The sequence below is a fragment of the Lynx rufus genome, unplaced genomic scaffold, assembly GCF_022079265.1.
Source record: "Lynx rufus isolate CCGP_SWC_20201006 ecotype Redwood Valley unplaced genomic scaffold, mLynRuf1.p SCAF_18, whole genome shotgun sequence".
Lineage (NCBI taxonomy): Eukaryota > Metazoa > Chordata > Mammalia > Carnivora > Felidae > Lynx > Lynx rufus.
Genome location: NW_025814832.1, coordinates 39,837,038 through 39,857,795, shown reverse-complemented (window position 1 = coordinate 39,857,795; position 20,758 = coordinate 39,837,038). Strand labels below are relative to the sequence as shown.

The 20,758-nt window shown below is 38.9% G+C and overlaps 1 protein-coding gene across 2 annotated transcripts in view; it reads left to right on the top strand.

Annotated features, from left to right (window-relative positions):
• Window positions 1–20,758, top strand: part of TLK2 (tousled like kinase 2) — a 116,076-nt gene that overhangs the window by 48,304 nt on the left and 47,014 nt on the right. For both annotated transcript variants that reach the window (XM_047081659.1, XM_047081658.1), the window contains exons 7-9: window positions 2,506–2,673; window positions 16,349–16,444; window positions 17,653–17,745. In XM_047081659.1, the coding sequence (XP_046937615.1) occupies window positions 2,506–2,673; window positions 16,349–16,444; window positions 17,653–17,745 (357 nt within the window). The remainder of the gene's footprint in view (window positions 1–2,505; window positions 2,674–16,348; window positions 16,445–17,652; window positions 17,746–20,758) is intronic.

Genomic DNA, 20,758 nt, shown 5'->3' with positions numbered 1-20,758 from the left:
CTCTAATTCCCTAGTCAAAGAATATGCTTACTTTAAAATGTCATCACATGATTGCTAGCAGATTATCAGCACTTCGCAGGTCCCAGTTTCCGTGTACCCTCCTAATACTGAAGTTTATCACTGTAATTTTGTCAGAAGAATACCTTGTTTTACCTTGCATTTCTTCATTAGTGATATTAAACATATTTTCATAAGTTTAATGGCCTTTTGGATTTCTCTTTTAGTGCTTCTTTAAGTTCTTTGCCTATTTATTTATCAGAGTGTTTGTTTTTTTCTTCCTGATGAGGAGCACATTATTTATTAAGGTTGTTAACTCATTGTCATTTATATGGTAAACATTTTTGCCTATTTATAATTTTATCTTTTAACTTCAGGTTGACTTTTGCCATTCAGGAGTAAAAAAATTTGGAGTCAAATTTGTCACTGTTTTCCTTTATGTCTTACTGGTTTTATGTTATTCTGAGATATACCTGAATGGTTTGTATTTTTAATGTCATGCTTAAAAAGTCCTTCACCACTAGAAAGTCATAAAAATACTTGTTTGTATTTCCTTGTAATTTTTATGTATAAGGAAGCAATCTGCTTTTCTACTTTTTTCTGATACCTATACAAATACCCTACCGTCTATTTAGTAAATTCCCACTAATCTGAAACACAGTTTAATCACAGATTATATATCCATATTATAGGGGTCTGTTTCTGAGTTTTCTGTTCTGTGCCACTGATTGATCTGTCTGCTCATGTACCGGTATTATACTGATGTGGTCTTGCTGTTTTGTGGTATGTTTTAATAACTAGTCAAGTTTCCCTGCTGTTCTTTATCAAAAGTTGTGTGGCTAATTTTGATTATCTTTCCAAGTGAACCTTAGAATTAATGTGTGAAATTCCACCAAATCAACTCCCAAAAGAGAGCAAGAGTGACACTGTGATCACTGCACCACTACAGCACTCTCTCATAGCAGGAGAGAGAGAGAAAAAAGAAAAACAAAAGTAAATAAAAAGCCACATGCGTTGGCTTTTAAAGAAATTTGACATTTATAAAATTTGAATGCAGGCCCATGGTATTACCGTGTAGATCATCTTTTACATCTGCCAGTGAATCTGTAGTTTTTCTTATATGTAATCTCCATATTTCTTTTTTTTTTTTTAATTTTTTTTTTCAACGTTTATTTATTTTTGGGACAGAGAGAGACAGAGCATGAACGGGGGAGGGGCAGAGAGAGAGGGAGACACAGAATCGGAAACAGGCTCCAGGCTCCGAGCCATCAGCCCAGAGCCCGACGCGGGGCTCGAACTCACGGACCGCGAGATCGTGACCTGGCTGAAGTCGGACGCTTAACCGACTGCGCCACCCAGGCGCCCCTAATCTCCATATTTCTTAAGTTTATTTCTAAACTTATTTCTCTCGTATAGATTTTTTGAAATTTTGAATCTGCTTTTTCTTCCGTTATATATTCTGGTAATAATCAATTATTGGTATATGGGGAAGCTGTTGTTTTTTGTATATTTATTTTATATTCGACCATCTTACCGAGCTCTTATTTGTTGTTTTTCAGTTGATTTGCTTAGTTTCCTTTGTGAATAGTTATATCATCCAAAAATGACACTTTTTAATCTTTAATATTTCCCCTTGTTTATACCTCATTCCCCCCCTTATCACATTGCTAAACCTTCTGTAATAATGTTGAATGATTGTGATATTAATGTGTTAACCCCTTTCTAGTTTTCTTAACTTTATTGAGTGTGTCTTTGGTATGGCACCATTAATTTATGTTCATCTCTGAAAAAAAATACTGTGTTGTATTAAAGACGGATACTCCCAGTGTTTTTTGTTTTTGTTTTTAAGAGTTGCCCAACAATGTGCAAATCCTCTTTTGACATCTAAAGGGAAGAATCTTGATATCTCCGCTCCCCAATACTAATGTAATGAATTATATCGGTAGATTTGCTAATAATGAACCATCCTTACATTTCTGGAATAAACCATACATAATTGTGTTATATCATTCTTTTAGTGTTCTGTGGAAATTGTGTTGCTTGTATTTATTTTCGATTTTTGCATATAAGTATAGCATGGTAAGGATAGAATTGAGAGTGAAATAAGCTTCCTGTAAATTAGGGGACAAATGTCTTCATCCTCATTTACCTACAGGATAGAAATAACATTTCCTTTGTAGGTTTGAAGGTATTGTGAAGTCGATTTGTTGAACTCTGCAAAGTAAACTGCAATTTCAGTTGTAGAAATACGGAACAATTAAAATTGTAAAATACAATTAATTTTACAGAATTCAAGTGAGATACTATCCCAGATTTACAGATAAGTTATAATCCAGCGACACTGTGATTATGCTGTCCGTATTTGTTTTCAGAGAAGGTGTTTTTCAAAAATTACTCTTCTATGTGCTTTAATCTATTACTCTTCTATGTGTTTTAATCCATTATGTGTTTTGGCAGTTTCTGGCTGCTTTCTCATGTAATCCGTGGGGTTTCTTTGATGTTTTGCAGCGGCGGGTAGAGCAACCCCTCTATGGCTTAGATGGCAGCGCTGCAAAGGAGGTGTCAGAGGAGCAGTCCGCTCTGCCAACCCTCATGTCGGTGATGCTGGCGAAGCCTCGGCTTGACACGGAGCAGCTGGCGCAGAGGGGAGCTGGCCTCTGCTTCACCTTTGTGTCAGTGAGTACCAAGGCTGACCTGATGCAGATCCGTGTTGCCCTCGAGCTCCTTGATGGAGTTTGAGGAATTATGTTTGTGAAGAGATGATGCCGTTACTGTGTGCCTTCTAAAGGTAGCGTGGTTTTCTTCAGTGTCCCTTGGTTCCAGGGGGTGAGAGGGACTACTTTGTTAAAGTCTGGGCACACCGTGGGAAAGAAAATACGGTTTTAGGTTGACAAAGAAGTGAAGAAGATACAGATCAAATTCCGTTACAGCCAAAGTACTTGTCTAATTAAAGTCGCCAAACTCCAGGCGTCACTTATTTGAAGCAGCGTGTAGGTCAGAAAATGTTAGCAGGTAGGCGGGCATTCTGTAGTGTGTGTGCCAGTCTGTCTCCCCTCCGTGGTACTGGCGTGACCTGTACGCTTGCCTCCTCTCACCTCTTCACAGTGTTGGGACAGATACTTTTTCCAGGAGTATTTGGCTACCTGTTTGCTGTTCTCAGCTTGCTTCTTTCTCTCTCCTTGGAGAACAAGTAGGTTTGACCCCATTTTTACTTACCAAATTATCTAGTGCAGTTTGACTCCAGGGTTGTTATTTTTCTTGGTTTCTGTGCCCCACCACAGATGATACAGAGCAAGGGAAAGCCCCGTTGCCCTATTCTTCCATTTTTGGGGGCCTCTTTCAGAGCTAAAGTCATCACTGATCCAAATTTCTTTCTCTTCTCCTGGTTCATTCGCTCCACTTGTAACCTAAGTTTCCTCTTTATTTGTTTCGTGGATTCTGAGTCATTAATCCACATGCAGTTGTATTCAAAAAGGCCATGAAAAGGGTGGGTGCCTTAAGGAAAGGAAATAAAAATTATGAAGTAATTAGCGAACCATTGTGCACAACTTGGAATACTTTCTTACCGTTATTATTGCTTTTCCTCAAAGAGATATTACAGCTTTTAAACTTAGAGAATTTTTTAAGCATCAGAGGAATGGAGAGACTTCTTGTGTGAAGAGGGTCTAATTTTATCGGTGGGTGTCAGAAACAAAATTGGAGAATTGACCAATACAGTCCTGTGTGTGGGCCTGACAGTAGTATGGCATAGTTTGTGTGAGAATGTTGTGGTTCTCTATAGTATGCTTACAGAGCGTGTGTCTGTGCGTGTGTGTAAAAATTACATTGTTTACTATTCACTGACCATTAAATCTTCATCTTCGAGCTAACTTTCCCAGGCAAAACCTTGGATAATCAGAGGTTTGTTTGTCCTTATGTTCTTTTATTGCCTTTTTGAAAGCTATTTCCATTTCACTTGAGGGGAGTTCCCTTTGTTTATTGCACGAATACTTACTGAATGCCCACTATGTGACAGGCATGTAGCTAAGTACCCAGGATTTCGATCAGGAAAACTTGGTGCCCTATTGTGAGCCTTCCAAAAAAGGTATTGGGATGGGTGCACGTGGATAACGGCTTCCTCAGTCCTATCAGCTCGTGCACTCGGGCTGTCAGAGGAGTGCAGATGCTATAGCCAGATTGTTCTCATGGAGAGGAGAGATGGCAGAGAAGAGTAGGAAATGAGTGTGTCTGAAGAAGGAACAGGGAAATAAATGTGAAAAACAAAGGCTTAAATGGTTTGGTACAGTTCTGGATCTCTTTGCTTCTCTGCAGTTCCAGCCAGGATATAAGCTTAGTAGTCTAAAGAAAGAAGAAAGCAAAAGAGTTAACATTAACATATTTAAAAAAACATTTTTAATAAATAAAGACCAGCAGTTTCCTGACAAATAGGCAAAAGCTATTAATTAGCAGGCAGTTTTACGGGGTAGGTGGAGGGAAGACAGATGACTAATAACATGAAAACTGCCTAACTTCAGCCGTGGAGAGATGCAAAATAAAACAAGGTATAACACTTTTGACCTGTCAGAGTGTTAAGGATTGTTACATTTGATAATTCTCAGTGTAGATTATAGTTTAGATACACATGCAAGTTTTATACTGACTCTAAATTGGTGCAGTCTCTTGGACAAGTTGGTTTGTATCCGAGTGTTAAATTTACATGCCCTGGGACCCAGGAATTCTATTCCCATAAAACTATATGAAGATGTTTATTGCATTGTTTATTATTGCAGAAATCCGGAAGTGGTTTCCCTTCACCGGTGTTTCACAGGAACTTGTATCCAGGGTGTCTGTGACCTCCACACTGCTGCACCCAGTGATCAGTCCTCGGAATGTATCTGTCCAGCATGATTCATTAGCCATAACTGATGACTCCTTTCTCCAAGCACGTCCTCTTGTGCTCCCCTCCGCTTCTACTCTTTTTGTTCTTTCTCATTTCCCAGACCTCTAAACAGTGGAGTGCCCCAGGGCTCAGTCTTCAGACTTTTGTCTACCTTTATTCTCTACATAATCTCATTGAGTTTCTTTGCTTTAGTTATCACCCATATGCAGAGCACTTCCAAGTTTATATCTCCAGCCCAGAGCCCTGCCCCGAATTCCAAATGTATGTAGTCAGTTGCTTCTAGACTTTTCTTTATGTCTGATAAGCATATCAAACCTAACATGTCCAAAACTGAATTCAATCCAAACCCATTTCTTCAACAGCCTTCCACATCTCAGTAACTGTCCATTCTCTCCTTCTAGTTGTTTAAAAACCATGGAGTCATTCTTGTCTCTTCTCTTTATTTTATATCCCAGTTACAAATCCATCAGTAAATCTTACTATTACGGTTATGTTCAGATTCCTACTGCTTCTAACCTCTTCACTACTCCTACTACTACTCCTACTACTACTTGAACTAAACCGTTGTCCCCCACTAAGGTTATGGTAGTAGCCTCCTCACTGGATTATTTGCTCCTTCCTACCTTCTTTGCCTTTTAATCTGTTTTCAACCGATGAGAGTGATTCAGTCATGTTTGCTCAAAGGTACTTAAAATGGCACATAAAGACTTGCGTGGTCTGTTTCTCACCACTTGGCCATCTCTTACTGCCACCTCCCTTCCTTACTAGGTTCCATCCACACCGGCCACCTTGCCTTCTCAAATACTACCTGGCATGTTCTCACCTCAGGGACTTTACACTTGGTGTTGCCTTTGTCTTAACATTCTTCCCCCAGATAGTAAGTCTGCCATGCTTCTTCAGTTCTCTGCTTGAATTTACCCTATTAGAGAGGCCTACCCTGATCACACTCTATTAAATAGCAACTCCTCCTTGCCCACTCCACACAATGTCTACCTCCTATGCCCTGCTTTGTTTTTCTTCTCAGTCTTCTCACCAGCTGACCTGCTATAATTTACTTGTCTGACTCCTCCCCTGCCCCCACTGGCATGGAAACTCCCATCAGGTCAAGGACTTTGCTTTGTTCACTTTTCTTTTTTAATGTTTGTTTGTTCTGGAGAGACAGAGCATGAGTGGGGGAGGGGCAGAGAGAATGAGGGACAGAGGATGTGAAGCAGCCTCCACACAGAAAGCAGCAGGCGCAACGTGGGGCTTGAACTCGCGAACCCTGAGATCATGACCTGAGCCAAAGTTGGACACTCAACCAACTGAGCCATCCAGGCTCCCCTGCTTTGTTCCTTTTGATTTTCCAATACCAGAACAGGATCTACTCTAACACACTCTCAGGGCAATTATATGTTGTGTGAATTGATAAAGGCATCCTTCATATAGAGTCTAATGGAATGCTATACAGTTGACAGAAGAAGTGAGAAAGGTATATACGCAGTTGACCCTTGAACAACATTGGGGACTGGGACACCCAACACCCTGCTGGCAGTCAAAAATCATGCAGTATAACTTTTGACCACCCCTCCCCCCACCCAACGTAACTATTAACAGCCTGTTGTTGACCAGAAATCTTACTGATAACATAAACAGCTGGTCAACACATATTTTGTATGTTATTTATATTGTATACTGTATTCTTGGAATAAAGTAAGCTAGAGAAAAAATGTTATTAAGAGCATCACATGAGGGGTGCCTCCATGGCTCAGTTGGTTGAGCATCTGACTCTTGCTATCAGCTCAGGTCATGATCTCATGGTCATAGGACCAAGCCTCACATCCATGCTGAGAATGGAGCCTGCTTAGGATTCTCTGTTCCTGTCTCTCTCTGCCCCTCTCTTGCTCATGCTCTCTCTCTCAAAATAAATAAATAAATGTTTTTTAAAAAAGAAAAGAAACTCATAAGAGAAAAAATACACTTACAGTACCTCACTGTATTTACTGAAAAAATCTTCATGTAACTGGACCTGTGCAGTTCATACCCCTGTTGTTCCAAGGTCAACTGTATATGCTGACAGAGAAAGATGTCTAGATAGGTGTTGATAAATAAAAATAGCAGGTGGCAGAATATCGTGAGTTCGATCCTTTTTATTTTTATTTATTTTTGAGAGAGAGAAAGCCTGAACGTGAGTGGTGGAGAGGGGCAGAGGGAGAGGGAGAGAGATAATCTCCCGGGGAGGGGTGGGGGGGGGGCTAGATCACATGACCCTGGGATCATGACCTGAGCCCAAGTCAAGAATTGGATGCTCAATTGGAGTGAACCATCCAGGCACCCCGAGTTTGATTCTATAAATATCTAAAATTATATTGTTAATGTAATTTTACATGTTTTAACATAGGAAATTCAATTTTTTCTTCTTTTTATTGAAGTATAATTAACATACAGGAAGTTGATTTTTTAAATTGTAAGATAATATAAAAATGCGTTTTTTTAATGTTTATTTTTGAGAGAGAGAGGGAGACAGAATGTGAGCGGGGGAGGGACAGAGACAGAGGGAGACGCAGAATCTGAAGCAGGCTCCAGGCCCTGAGCTGTCAGCACAGAGCCCTATGCGGGGCTTGAACCCATGAACTGTGAGATCATGACCTGAGTTGGTCTGACGCTCAACCGACTGAGCCACGCGGGCACCCCATAATACAGTTTTCTAAATTGTAAAACTAGTATATGTACATTGCCCACAAAAAAATTAAAATGATGGAGAAGAGTCTTTCCTTTGCAACCCTCAGAAATGTAACCACTGTCCAGAGTTTGTTTTAGATTTTCTACTGATTTACTGTTTGAACTTCAAATAATGTATCTCTTTTAAAAAAAAAAATTTTTTAATGTTTATTTATTTTTGAGAGAGGGAGAGACAGAGTGCAAGCTGGGGAGGGGCAGAGAGAGAGAGGGAGACACAGAATCCGAAGCAGGCTCCAGGCTCCTAGCTGTCCGCACAGAGCCTGACACGGGGCTCGAACTCATGAACCGTGAGATTATGACTTGAGCCGAAGTCGGACGCTCAACCGACTGAGCCACCCAGCCCCTAAATAATGTGTCTCTTAATTAACTATAAACAAGATCTCCCTATTCTCCATTATTTTTAAAATTTTTTTAACGTTTATTTATTTTTGAGAGAGAGAGAGCACACAAGCGAGTGAGGGAGGGGTAGAGAGCCAGGGAGACACAGAATCTGAAGCAGGCTCCAGGCTCTGAGCTGTCTGCACAGAACCCAACGCGGGGCTCGAACTCATGGACTGAGAGATCATGACCTGAGCCGAAGTAGGACACTTAACCAGCTGAGCCACCCAGGCTCCCCTGTCTACTCTCCATTATAAGAGATGAATTTAACATACTCAAACTGTCACCCATCTGCTTTCTCATCTTTCAGTTTTTTAGTTAATGTTACGTTGTAAGTGTGTGCTATTTATTTTTTATTTTATTTTATTTTTCTTATTTTATTTTAACCATAATTTAGTATTTTCTGTTTTCCAAATTCTTCTAGGACTTTGAAAACACTTAAGGAACCTTTACAATATTATGACGGTTTCATTATTAGGCATTGCAAAACCAAGTCGTTGTGTTGGATTCACTGAGAAAACCATCCTAGTCATTGATGAGTTTTGATTGAATGAGACAATTCTAGTTGTCAGGGTCTTCTGGATTTTTTTTTTTTTTAATGTCAGGTTTATTATTTTCTTGAAAGCTGCATCTTTTAACATTACACAGGATATTCTTAAAAGCTTGGATTTTTAAAAATGTACTTTCATATTTTATGCTGAAGTATTTTAAAGTACATTTCAGAAATTCTGAACGCCTGTCTCTGAATAACTTAACAGGTATTTTCTAAGAAATATTGGTATTTTCCTAGATAGCGTGATTAACATTATCACACTTACCTTTTATTGATGTCTATTCTTATGTAAAATAGAACTTTCCTGTCAGCATCTGGGCCTCTTTGGCTACATTGACTTACAGTTCTTCAGAAAAGCAGGTTAAATGCTTAGTTCTTACTTTTAATTACCAATTTTAATTTTTTAAATAAAACTTTAATTTTTTTTTTTTAATTTTTTTTTCAACGTTTTTTATTTTATTTTTGGGACAGAGAGAGGCAGAGCATGAACGGGGGAGGGGCAGAGAGAGAAGGAGCCACAGAGTCGGAAACAGGCTCCAGGCTCTGAGCCATCAGCCCAGAGCCCGACGCGGGGCTCGAACTCACGGACCGCGAGATCGTGACCTGGCTGAAGTCGGACGCTTAACCGACTGCGCCACCCAGGCGCCCCATAAAACTTTAATTTTTAAAGGAAGGAGGAATAGCTGTATGAAATGTTGACAAATAACTTTCTTTTTTTTTAATGTAACTTTTTTTAATGTTTATTTTTGAGAGCGCACGTGTGTGTGTGTGCACACACAAAGGGGGGAGGGGTAGAGAGAGAGGGAGACAAAGAATCTGAAGCAGGCTCCAGGCTCTGAGCCGTCAGCACAGAGCCCAATGCGGGGCTTGAACTCATGAACCACGAGACCATGACCTGAGCCGAAGTCAGACACTTAGCCAACTGAGACACCCAGGCGCCCCTAACTTTCTCTTCTTTGGTTATCCTTATGGTCTCATGGATTTTTGTGGATGTGTATCTGTAAATCTAATCATTCCTCCTGGTGCTCAGCTGCTCACAGCCTTTTTTATCCTTTCATCATTTAATGAACATTTTGGTTGTTTCCACTTTTTGGTTATTATGAATGATACTGCTGTGAACATTCATGTCCAAGTTTGTATAGGCGTATGTTGTTATTTTAGGTATGTGCTAAAGAGTGGAATCGTTGGGTCTTATGGTAACTATTTCTTCAGAATTGCCAAACTGCTTTCCAAAGCAGATGTACCATTTTACAAACCCAGCAGTAATACATGAGGGTCCTCCACACATCCTTGTCAACACTTGTCATTATCTGTTGTTTTGATTATAGCCATCCTAGTGGACGTGAAGTAATATCTCATTGTGGTTTTGATTTGCGTTTCCTGAATACTAATGATAATGAGCACTTTTAAAATTTTCTTATGGCCATTTGTATATGTTCTTTGAAGAAATGTCATATAAATCCTTTGTCCATTTGTAAATTGAGCTATTTTTGTTGTTGTTGAGTTGAAAGGGACCCATGTCCACTATATGATTTGCATGTATTTTCTCTTGTGGGTTGTTGTTTTACTTTCTTGAAAGTGTTTGAAACACAAAAGGTTTTAATTTAGAAAAAGTCCAGTTTATCTTTTTTCTTTCGTTGCTTATGCTTTTAGTGTTTTAGCTAAGAATCCTTAACCTGACATAAGGTCATGAAACTCTACTTCTGTATTTTCTTCTCAGTGTCCTTTTAGCTCTTATATTTAGGTCCGTGATCCATTTTGTGTTATTCTTTGTGTGTGGTGTCAGGAAGGGGGGGGGGGCCCAACTTTATTCTTTTGCATATGGATATCCAGTCGGTTCCCCCTGCCCTCTCCCCCTCCCCTCCCCCCCCCCCCCCCCCCCGCACCATTTGTGTGGAAAGACTATTGTTTCTCCATTGAATTGTCTTGGCACCTTGTCAAAAATCAGTTGACCATAAATGTAAAGCGTTTATTTCTGGACTCAGATTCTACTCCATTGATCTATATGCCTATGCTTATGTCAGTACTACAGTCTTAGTGACCATAGCTTTGTAGTAATTAAGTTTTGAAACCAGGCAGTGTGATTCCTTCAACTTTGTTCTTTTTCAGGATTGTTTTGGCTGTGGGATCCCATGCATTTCCATAAGAATTTTAGAATCAGCTTTTCAGTTTCTGCAAACGAACCACCTGGGATTTATGGCAGTCGTGCTGAATCTTTTGATCAATTTGTGGAGTATTGCCTTTTTAAAAATACTAAGTCTTTATTCCATTAACATGAGATAACTTTCCATTTATATAGGTCTCTTTATTTTCTTTCAATGTTGGCAGTTTTAACTTAAAGTGGTTCAAGTGGACATCCTGTCTTATTCCTGATCTTACGGGGGAAAGCCTGTGATCTTTGACAGTATTAGGCTAGCTATATGTTTTTCAGAGATGCCTTTTTGGGGGTTGAAAAAGTGACCTTCTGGGGCACCTGGGTGCCTCAGTCAGTTTAGTGTTCGACTTAGGCTCAGGTCGTGATCTCGTGGTTCATGGGTTCAAGCCCTACATCAGCCTCTGCGCTGGCAGTGCAGAGCCTGCTTGGGATTCTGTCTACCTTTCTCTTTCTGCCCCTTTCCCAGTTGCTCTTTCTCTCTCAAAAGAAATAAATAAAAACTTAAAAAAAGAAAAAGAAAAAGTATCCTTCTATTTCTGAGTCTGTTAAATGTCTGTATCATGAAAGTGCTGGATGCTTTTTCTAGATCTATTGAGATGTATATGGTATCTTTTTGTTCTTGAAGTCTGTCTACTGTGTTTTTCTCCATTAATACTACTTGTCATATAGTAGGCTTTTTCACTCTTAAAATGTGCCTTTTTATCTCAGAGAAGTTTTTATTTTACTCTTCCTTGATTATTTCTTTCTCTTTATTTTTTTCTTCAGGAGAGCCTATTAGATTGTTTTGGAGCCTCTGTGTTGTTCACGTTTCTGAACTTTTCTTTCCTTTATTTGACTTTTTTTTTTTATCTTCTGGGAGATTTTCTTTTTCTTTTTTTTTTTTTAATGTTTATTTTTATTTTGAGAAAGAGACAGAGTGAGTAGGGGAAGGGCAGAGAGAGAGAGGGAGGGAGGGAGGGGGAGAGAGAGAGAATGAGGACCCCAAGCGGGCTCCACACCGTTAGGGCAGGGCTCAATCCCATGAACTGAGATCTTGATCTAAGCCAAAATCAAGAATCAGGTACTCAACTGTGCCATCCAGGCACTGCCCCCCCCCCCTTTTTAAAGTAGGCTTTACACCCAACGTGGAGCCCAACATAGGGTTTGAATTCACAACCCTGAGATCAAGACCTGAGTTGAGATCAAGGGTCCGACTTTTAACTAACTGAGCCACCCAGGTGCCTCACTTCTGAGAGATTTTCTTGGCATTGTCTTCCAGATGACTGATTCTGTATTCAACTATGTTCATTTTGTTATTTAGCTAATCTATTCAGTTTTCAAATTTTTGATAATTTTAAGTTTATTTTCATGTTGTTTGCTTTTTCATTTTTATAGATGTATCCTTTGTCTGGGGACATAATTTATTTTTGAAGTTGTTTTTATGGAGTTATCTGTTTTCTCTTGGATCTTTGTCTTTTCACATTGGATCTTCCTTTTGTGCTGTTGGCTTTCTTGAAAATGTGTCTTTAGCTTTAGTTGGATGAAGTAGTAAGGTGGTTAATATTGGTTATTGGCGTGGATTTTCCTTTGCAAGTGGCATAGTTCTGCTTCCCAGATGGTGGGAGGGCTGACTGTGTGAATGTTTGGTAAGCTCTGGGCAGGAACACCAGCTCCTCTACCAGTGTCTAAATTAGGAGGGCTTTGTTTTGATGGGTGAGCTGTTTTACTCTTTGCAGTACCTTCCATTTCTTTCCCCATTATATCAGTTGTGGAGGGCAGGGGTACTGTACTTTCTTTGCTTTTTCCCTCAAGCCACAATATTCACACCAGGAGCCCTCCCCTGGACCCACTTATTTTTCATTTTTAAATCTTTACTTTTTTTTTTTTTTTTTTTTTTTAAGCCTTATTTAAGAGATCTGTTCTTGTGCTTTGTCCTGGGGTCAGAATGGTAGTATCCAGGCCCTTCAGTATGCAAGGGGAGGGATCCAGGGGGTCGTTACTGGACCTTACCGGTTTTAAATGCATGGTAATTGTCACATGGTTTACTCCTGGTTTTTGTGAATGTAAATCTCAAGTGGAGCTTTTCAGGAGCTCCCTTGAAAAGACCCAGTCTAAGGGCACCTGGGTGGCTCAGTTGGTTAAGCTGACAGCTCAGAGCCTGGAGCCTGCTTCGGATTCCGTGTCTCCATCTCTCTCTCTGCCCCTCCCCTGCTCACACTCTTCTCTCTCTCTCAAAAATAAATAAACATTAAAAAAATTTTTCTTTGGGGCGCCTGGGTGGCGCAGTCGGTTAAGCGTCCGACTTCAGCCAGGTCACGATCTCGCGGTCCGTGAGTTCGAGCCCCGCGTCAGGCTCTGGGCTGATGGCTCGGAGCCTGGAGCCTGTTTCCGATTCTGTGTCTCCCTCTCTCTCTGCCCCTCCCCCGTTCATGCTCTGTCTCTCTCTGTCCCAAAAATAAAAATAAAACATTGAAAAAAAAAAAATTTAAAAAAAAAAATTTTTTTTCTTTAATTAGAAAAGACCCAGTCTGTTTCACTGGTGATGTTTTAAGCTATGAATGTATTTCACTTTCTCTACCTGAACCCAACTGTTTTTGAATGGTTCTTAAAATTTAATGTTTTAAAGCATTTCTGATCCTTGACTCTCTCTTGTTTCTTAGTGCTCTTGTGATTTCATTTTAAAAGTGTTTCTGCATATCAGTAGGACTTCAGAAGATCCATCTTGTCATCATGAATTAGAAGCCAGTATTACTTTTATAATAGGAACAAAGAATATGGACATCTGGGGAGGTGTTTTGCAAGGTTGGGGTTGGACTAAATTAACAACTACTGTGGCCGGCTTAGAAGAGCCAGTGACTTCTGTTCTCATTTGGGAGACTAAGCTCTCTTTGCTTTCCAGTTTTGCATTTCTAGAGTTTAACCAGGACCAGGCACAGAGATCCACAGTTAATATTGAATGAATGATCAGAATGAGGGCATTTTTTTCTACCATGGACTCATTTGTCACAATAATAGGTCCTTCTATTTCTGTAGTTCTTTTGCCTTTGGAAAGTATTGTTTCCCTTTTTATGAGGATTTGCTACTTCCTAACCTATGTCCCACTTGCTCAGCTAACTTTTTGCATTTTTACTTCTTATCATTGAACTATTTTACATATATCTTTACAGAGAGCTTTACTTTGGCACATCCCACTGAGTTACATTCTAGCACCCTGTTTGCTGAAAGAAAACTCAGAATCACAAATGAGCACATATAAAAAGGCATTTTAGCAAAGCTTGTATACCAAAACCTGAAAGTTATAGAAGAGGCTTTTAGTCAGTCATGTGATTCTTACTGGCTCTTATATGGTTTGAAAGTCATATTTGTTTAGAAACACACTTCAAAAGGAGAGGATTGGAAGAGAAATCTAATGATAACTGAAGGAGATAATGCTCATATAGTTCAGTATAATACTTGAGGTTCATATCAATGACCCTTATTAATCAGCAAGTAAAAAAAAAAAGATTTGCTGCATCGTAGAGAGTAAAGAACATTTTCCGTTATTTGGACTTCCCTGAATGCGGCTCTGATCCCACCTGTGTCATTTCGGACTTTGCACGGTGTTCAGCCTTTTTGAGACTGGTTTCTCATTTTTGACCTCTTTGATCTCCACATCAGTCTTCTCTCTTCCCCTTGTGTTTATGTACACATTCTCTCCTGGGAATGACCTGGCCGTCTCCTCCTTGACTGCTTATTTCCTTCACATCTTAACTCTGATGCTGCTTTCCTGAGGCAGTCATCCCTGACTCTAGATTAGATTATGTGCCCTGTTGGATACTCTTCTTTTCCCCCCCCCCGTTGAATACTCTTTACAGCACTTATCCCAGTTGGAATTTTGTGTTTACTGTATGATTGTTTATTTAGCAGTTTCTTTCAACAAATATTTATTGAGTGCTTAATAAATCTTCACTGGGATTCTAAGCTCTGTTAAGGCAGAATAATGACTGGGTCTGTGGGTTTTATTTCTGTTTGACTTGGTCATTGTGTTCCTAACATCTAACACAGTGGTTAGACATAGGGAGTGAGTAGTTGTTAATGAAGAAATCCACGTGCAGAATATAATACTGCCTGCCTTATTTTATAAGGCTGTCGTGAGCCTTCAAGATAATTATGTGTATGAAGTGCTTATTAGCTTGCTTGTGGCCTGGTGAGACAGTAACTCTGTTACTGGAGGGAGTCAGTCTGCTGTGGCCATTGAGAATGGTTATTGTAGATGAAAGTACTCCTTAGTTCATGGTCTCTCACTTACTAGCTCTGTGACCGTGCATAGGTGCTTAGAATCTCTGATTTGCATTTCCTTTATCTATAAATGGAAGTAATAATAATGACTATCTTACAGGGTTTTGTAAAGATTGCATGTGATCATGACATTGAAGCAGTTAGCTGACAGTAATTCTCAGTAGGTGGTGGTTATAGTATTGTTTATATGTTAATGGATGAGAAAACTAGTTTAAGGAATGTATAGAAAGTATCAAAATTCACATCCGTGGAAACACTACATCTTCTCTGATAAGATGGTAGCAGTAGATCTCAGATAAGATTATGGGATTAGCCCATAATCCTCAGAATATCCAATATTTTCTAATTATGTCTGTGAAGGGTTGTATTATGTTAGGTTCAATCTTGTTTTTTAAAAGGACTTTTGGGAGGATAAGGATTGTATACTCCTGAATAGATGAATTACATTAAGACCTAAACCCTATAAATTTTAAATGCCTTAGAATGCCCAGTGTGACTATGTGACTATGTATTAAAGTCACATCAGCAAGCGACATTATTGGAAATCAGCCTGGATTTTTGGACTGCTGAGTGTTCATGGGTAAGATTTATGGATTTAGGAGACTATTCTGAATAGTAGTTCACAGTTCTTTCTGCCTAGAGTCATAAGCATCCCCTGTGTGGTGGATGCTTTGCCAGCCTTTTCCAACAGAAGTATATTGCCATGACGTACAAGTAAAAAGGATATATTATTACAGGAATAGCTTTCAGTGTTCTGTGATTTACAGATTTAAAAATTCATTTGGGCACATTTGAGTACTTCACACTATTTACAGGGACATGAGCCAAGCCACCATGTTATAGCCCTTGCTTCTCATTTTTTATTTATTTATTTATTTATTTATTTATTTATTTATTTATTTATTTATTTATTTAAGTTTATTTATTTTGAGAGAGAGAGCAGGGGAGGGGTAGAGAGAGAGGGAGAGAGAGAAAATCCCAAGCAGGCTCCACACTGTCAGTGCAGAGGCTGACACAGGGCTTGAACTCATGAACCATGAGATCATGACCTGAGCCGAAACCAAGAGTTGGACGCTTCATCAACTGAGCCACCCAAGTGCCCCCCCCCACCTGCTTCTCATTTAAATTGTTTTACTTTCATCTTGGGCTACATGACCCTGACTTCTGACTTTCATCAGAAGGAGTGTGTTTTATATAATTGTTTGCATGCCTACAAACGTTTGTGGGGAGGATGCGGGGGGGGCCTGGCTGGCTGAGTCAGTGGAGCATGCAACTCTTGATCTAGGGTTGTGAATTCGAGTCCCACTTTGGGAGTTGAGATTACTAAAAAAACAAAAACAAAACTAAAAATGTGTGTGGAGAAAGATGCAAAACTTTCTAGTGATTAGTTGATATACCTTTTTTACAGGCTCAGCAAAACAGTCCCTCTTCTACGGGATCTGGCAACACAGAGCATTCCAGCAGCTCCCAGAAACAGATCTCCATCCAGCACAGACAGACCCAGGTAGGTTGGTGATCAATATACAGAGGAAAAGATGTGCTTAGGGATAAATGCTAACCACATATGATATCTTGGAGTCCTCTCTGTCTTTCCTTTATTTCTCCAACATTACCTCATTATTTGTGTGTATTATACTCAGAACTTGCGTTTTAAAGTCTTTTGGAAGGTGCTTTAACTTTTTGAGGTGTCTCTTTACCATTCTGGTGTGTTGCAGTAGAAATGCCTACACTGTAGCATGGTGCTGGGGGGAAAGAGCACTTGTTTTGGAGAACTAGGCTGGGGTTCAGATCCTCACTCTGCAACTTAACACTGTTATCTTTTTGGGCCTCAGTTTTTTTTTTAATAGAAATCATCTGTAAAATACGGTTGATTCTAGTTATCTCAGTGTATACAAAATGCGTATTAGGACAGTGCTTACAGTACACCTCAGTGATTTTTCATTCCCTACTCTATGAAAGTAGTTGATTTATTCCTGTTTATTTGGCAAGAATAAAGCTAAAATTCTTAAACATGTGGCACACCAACACAATTTCCTCCGTAAAGAGTTTTTTAGAAACTTCTTAATTCAGGGAATGTTGGGAATATTCAAAGTTAGTATGTGAAAAGGATAGCGGATGCATCCTCCACTCTGTAGTTTTGATATAGCCAAATCGTATACTGCATTTTCTTTGAAGCCTCTTGGCATTGTGTCACCTTTAAGACAAGATGCTTGGCAATCTAGGAGAATTTCTTAAATCTCAAGAGCTTTAGGAATAGATTTTTATTTTATCTGAATTACCAGCTTTTGGCCAGTTGGACAGACTTTAGATTCAGGTAACTTCATTCTCTCCCCCTCTGATGTTCTTTATTTCCACTAGGTGGCATGTGTGTTCTTTAGACATTTGGGCCCTGTCTCCTCTGAAGTCCTTTTCTATTCAAAGTTAGTTTCATTTCTAGAGTAGTATGTTTCTGCATTATTCAATGCACAACAGTTTGAGGATTCATATATTTGATACCAGAGGTAACGTGTATTTGAAGTGCATGTGTAATAAAATACAAGACCTAAAGAATGGGCTGAGGAAAGCATATTTAATTTCTTTAGCTATGTGATTCCAGACTATTTGTGTTAGCAGGTGTTTTGGGTTTTTTTTCCCCCCAGAAAGGTAATGAGAAAAGTATGATAACATGTAATATTTTGAGACTAATCCTAAATTTGTTTTCTCTTTGTATAGTCTGACCTCACCATAGAAAAAATATCTGCACTAGAAAACAGTAAGAATTCTGACTTAGAAAAGAAGGAGGGAAGAATAGATGATTTATTAAGAGTAAGTATTAAAATATGGTAAGAGATTTTATAAGAAGCACTGATTGATGTTATATATATTTGGATTATGTACATAGATCTACAATAATGTAGAGATCATTATTATTTCTAAATAACAAAGTTAAATACTAAACATTTGGATATTTTCCTTTAATCTGAGGTAATCTGAGTAGGAACTAGGATCAAACCTATATTCTAAGCACTGTCTTTAAATTGGATATCTTATGCTGTAGAATTTTAATATTTAAATTTTTTTTAATGTATGTTTATTTTTGAGACAGAGAGAGACAGAGCATGAACGAGGGAGGGTCAGAGAGAGAGGGAGACACAGAATCTGAAGCAGGCTCCAGGCTCTGAGCTGTCAGCACAGAGCCCGACGCGGGGCTCGAACTCATGGACTGTGAGATCATGACCTGAGCCGAAGTCGGCCGCTTAACCGACTGAGCCACCCAGGAGCCCTGAATTTTAATATTTAAGTATATACTAGAGAGATAGGTGGAGTATTCTGTTTCATCTAGAACTGTGGGAAATGATATAAAATACTGTTTTCCTGTTCCAGAGAAGTTTTTTAAATATTCTTGAACTTTTTAAAATATTTTATTATTTTAGAGAGAGAGAGAGAGAGTGGGGGAAGGAGCAGAGTGAGAAGAGAGAGAGGAAGAGGTAGAGTGAGAGAGAGAATCTTAGGCTCCACCCTCAGTGAGGACCCTGATGCAGGGCTCGACCCCACAACCCTGGGACCAGGACCTGAGCCGAAATCAAGAGTCAGACAGTCAGCCAACTGAGCCACCCAGGCACCCCAATATTCTTCAGTTTTTAAAACTATCTCACAAGTACTTTTCAGCCCTGGTTTTACATTTTGTATCTTTTATAAGTATTTGTCTAAAGTTTTTTGTGCTTATAAGACAAACTTCAAAAATAATCTGGAATTGAAAAGATACTTCTAGAAAATATACCATGATATATATATATATATATATATGTTTTTCTATTTTTGAGAGGGAGAGCACAAGCAGGGGAGGAGCAGAGAGGGCGGGGGTGGTCAGAGGATCTGAAGCAGACTCTGGGCTGACAGCAGGGGGTTTGAATTTATAAACCATGAGATCATGACCTGAGCCAAGTCGGCTGCTTAACTGACTGAGCCATCCAGGTGCCCCTATCCCATGATGTCTTTAAGGATAGATTTTGTAATATGCAATTTATCATATTGACTGACACATTCTTAAAAAAACTTTTTGTTTTAAATAAAAGCAATATATGCTTTTTACAATAAATTTAGAGAATACTGAAAGATAGGATACCCATAATTCCATTAACTGGGTAAAACATTTGGCACATTTCCTTCAGTAATTTTTTTGAGCCATTTGTAGTGTGTGTGTGTGTGTGTGTGTGTGTATGTGTATATGCATATATAAATAAGTATTACTGATATATAAATAAAATTGACTAACATTTTTATCTTCTCCAGTGATTTAGAAGGTATAGGTTTGATTCTTATTTGTACTAATGCATTAGTTTTCCAACTGGCTCTATGGGGCCTTGAAGGTTCTGTGGAGGAACCTCCAGGGCTCCCATGACACAGCTGGGTGCGGATCTTGCAGTCTTTTTTACTGGGTAAGACTGTCTGAAGGAAGGGTTTTGTTTATTAACAATAATAATAATGTTTAATAATAAAAATAATAAGAGCCACTGTATTTGTAATTTTCTCCCTCCAAAAATTTTTACCTATATTTCTGTAATTATTGAAATATAGTATTAGTTTATTTGACTCCCTCCTGTATAAAACCTGGAATTTAGCACATATCTAAACCATAAACCTGGTCGTAATGAGTAAAATCTGATGTTTTTAGGCTATTCTTATTAAATTATTACCTTTAATATCATATATAAGAATAATTCTTATATGAAAAGCAGTTTTGTGACCTAATTTACAATAATTAGTTACACGTGTTTGTTAAACTCATTGGTAGTATATTTTTTAATTTTTGTTTTATTTTTTAAACAATTTTTTATTTTTTAATTGTTTTTTAATTTTTAGAGAGAAAGTACATGTGATTTGAGGAGGGGCAGAGGGCAAGGGAGAGAGAGAATCTTTTTTTTTTTTTACATGTTTATTGATTTGAGAGATAGAGAGCGGGAGAGGGGCAGAGAGAGACAGAGACACGGAATCTGAAGTGAAGCGGGCCCCGACCTATCAGCGGAGAGCCCAACGTGGGGTTAGAACTCATGAACTGCAAGATCATGACCTGAGCTGAAGTCAGTTAACTGACTGAGCCACCCAGGCTCCCCTTGGGAGAGAGAGAATCTTAAGCAGGCTCCATGCCCAGTGCAGAGCCCAACACTGGATTTGATCTCATGACTGTGAGATTGCGACTTGAGCTGAAATCAAGAACTTAACCACCTGAATCTCCCAGGCGCCCCAACTGAAATACATTTTAAGTAATTACTTTTCAAGAAGGATGTATTAGTGTTAAGTTTTTTTGTTTCCTTGTAGATCTGAGAACTCTTTCTTTTGCCTCTCCATATAAAAGGTATTTTTGTGTTACAACCTATTAGCTTTCACCTCTTACCTTCTTGTAACACGCATACACATGTGTGAACCTTTGCAATTTTTTGTAGCATTCAGTTTTTCTGAGAAGACCATGACCAAAGGAACAAACACTGCACTGTAATCTGTTTTTTGTGATGAGTGTAGGTACTCTCCCCCCTTATTCTTAGATTTCAAGAAATTTTGCCAGGGTACTTCTGTATACATGGGTCTCTAAATTCTTATTCTGGAAATGTGTGGTTATGCTTAATTTTTGCCTCTTTCTGTCTTGTGTTGGCTTCTTCCTTGGTTTCTAGGCTGGATCCCTGATTTCTTCCCTTTATTTCTATCATTTGGAGTCTTATTTAATATGATCAACCTTCTTTTCTGAATCTTACTAAAATGTTAATTTGTGTTCCATATATTTTCTGCTGTTTACTGTATCTTATGTAATTTTGATTCTGTTATTTACATTTGAACTTACTTT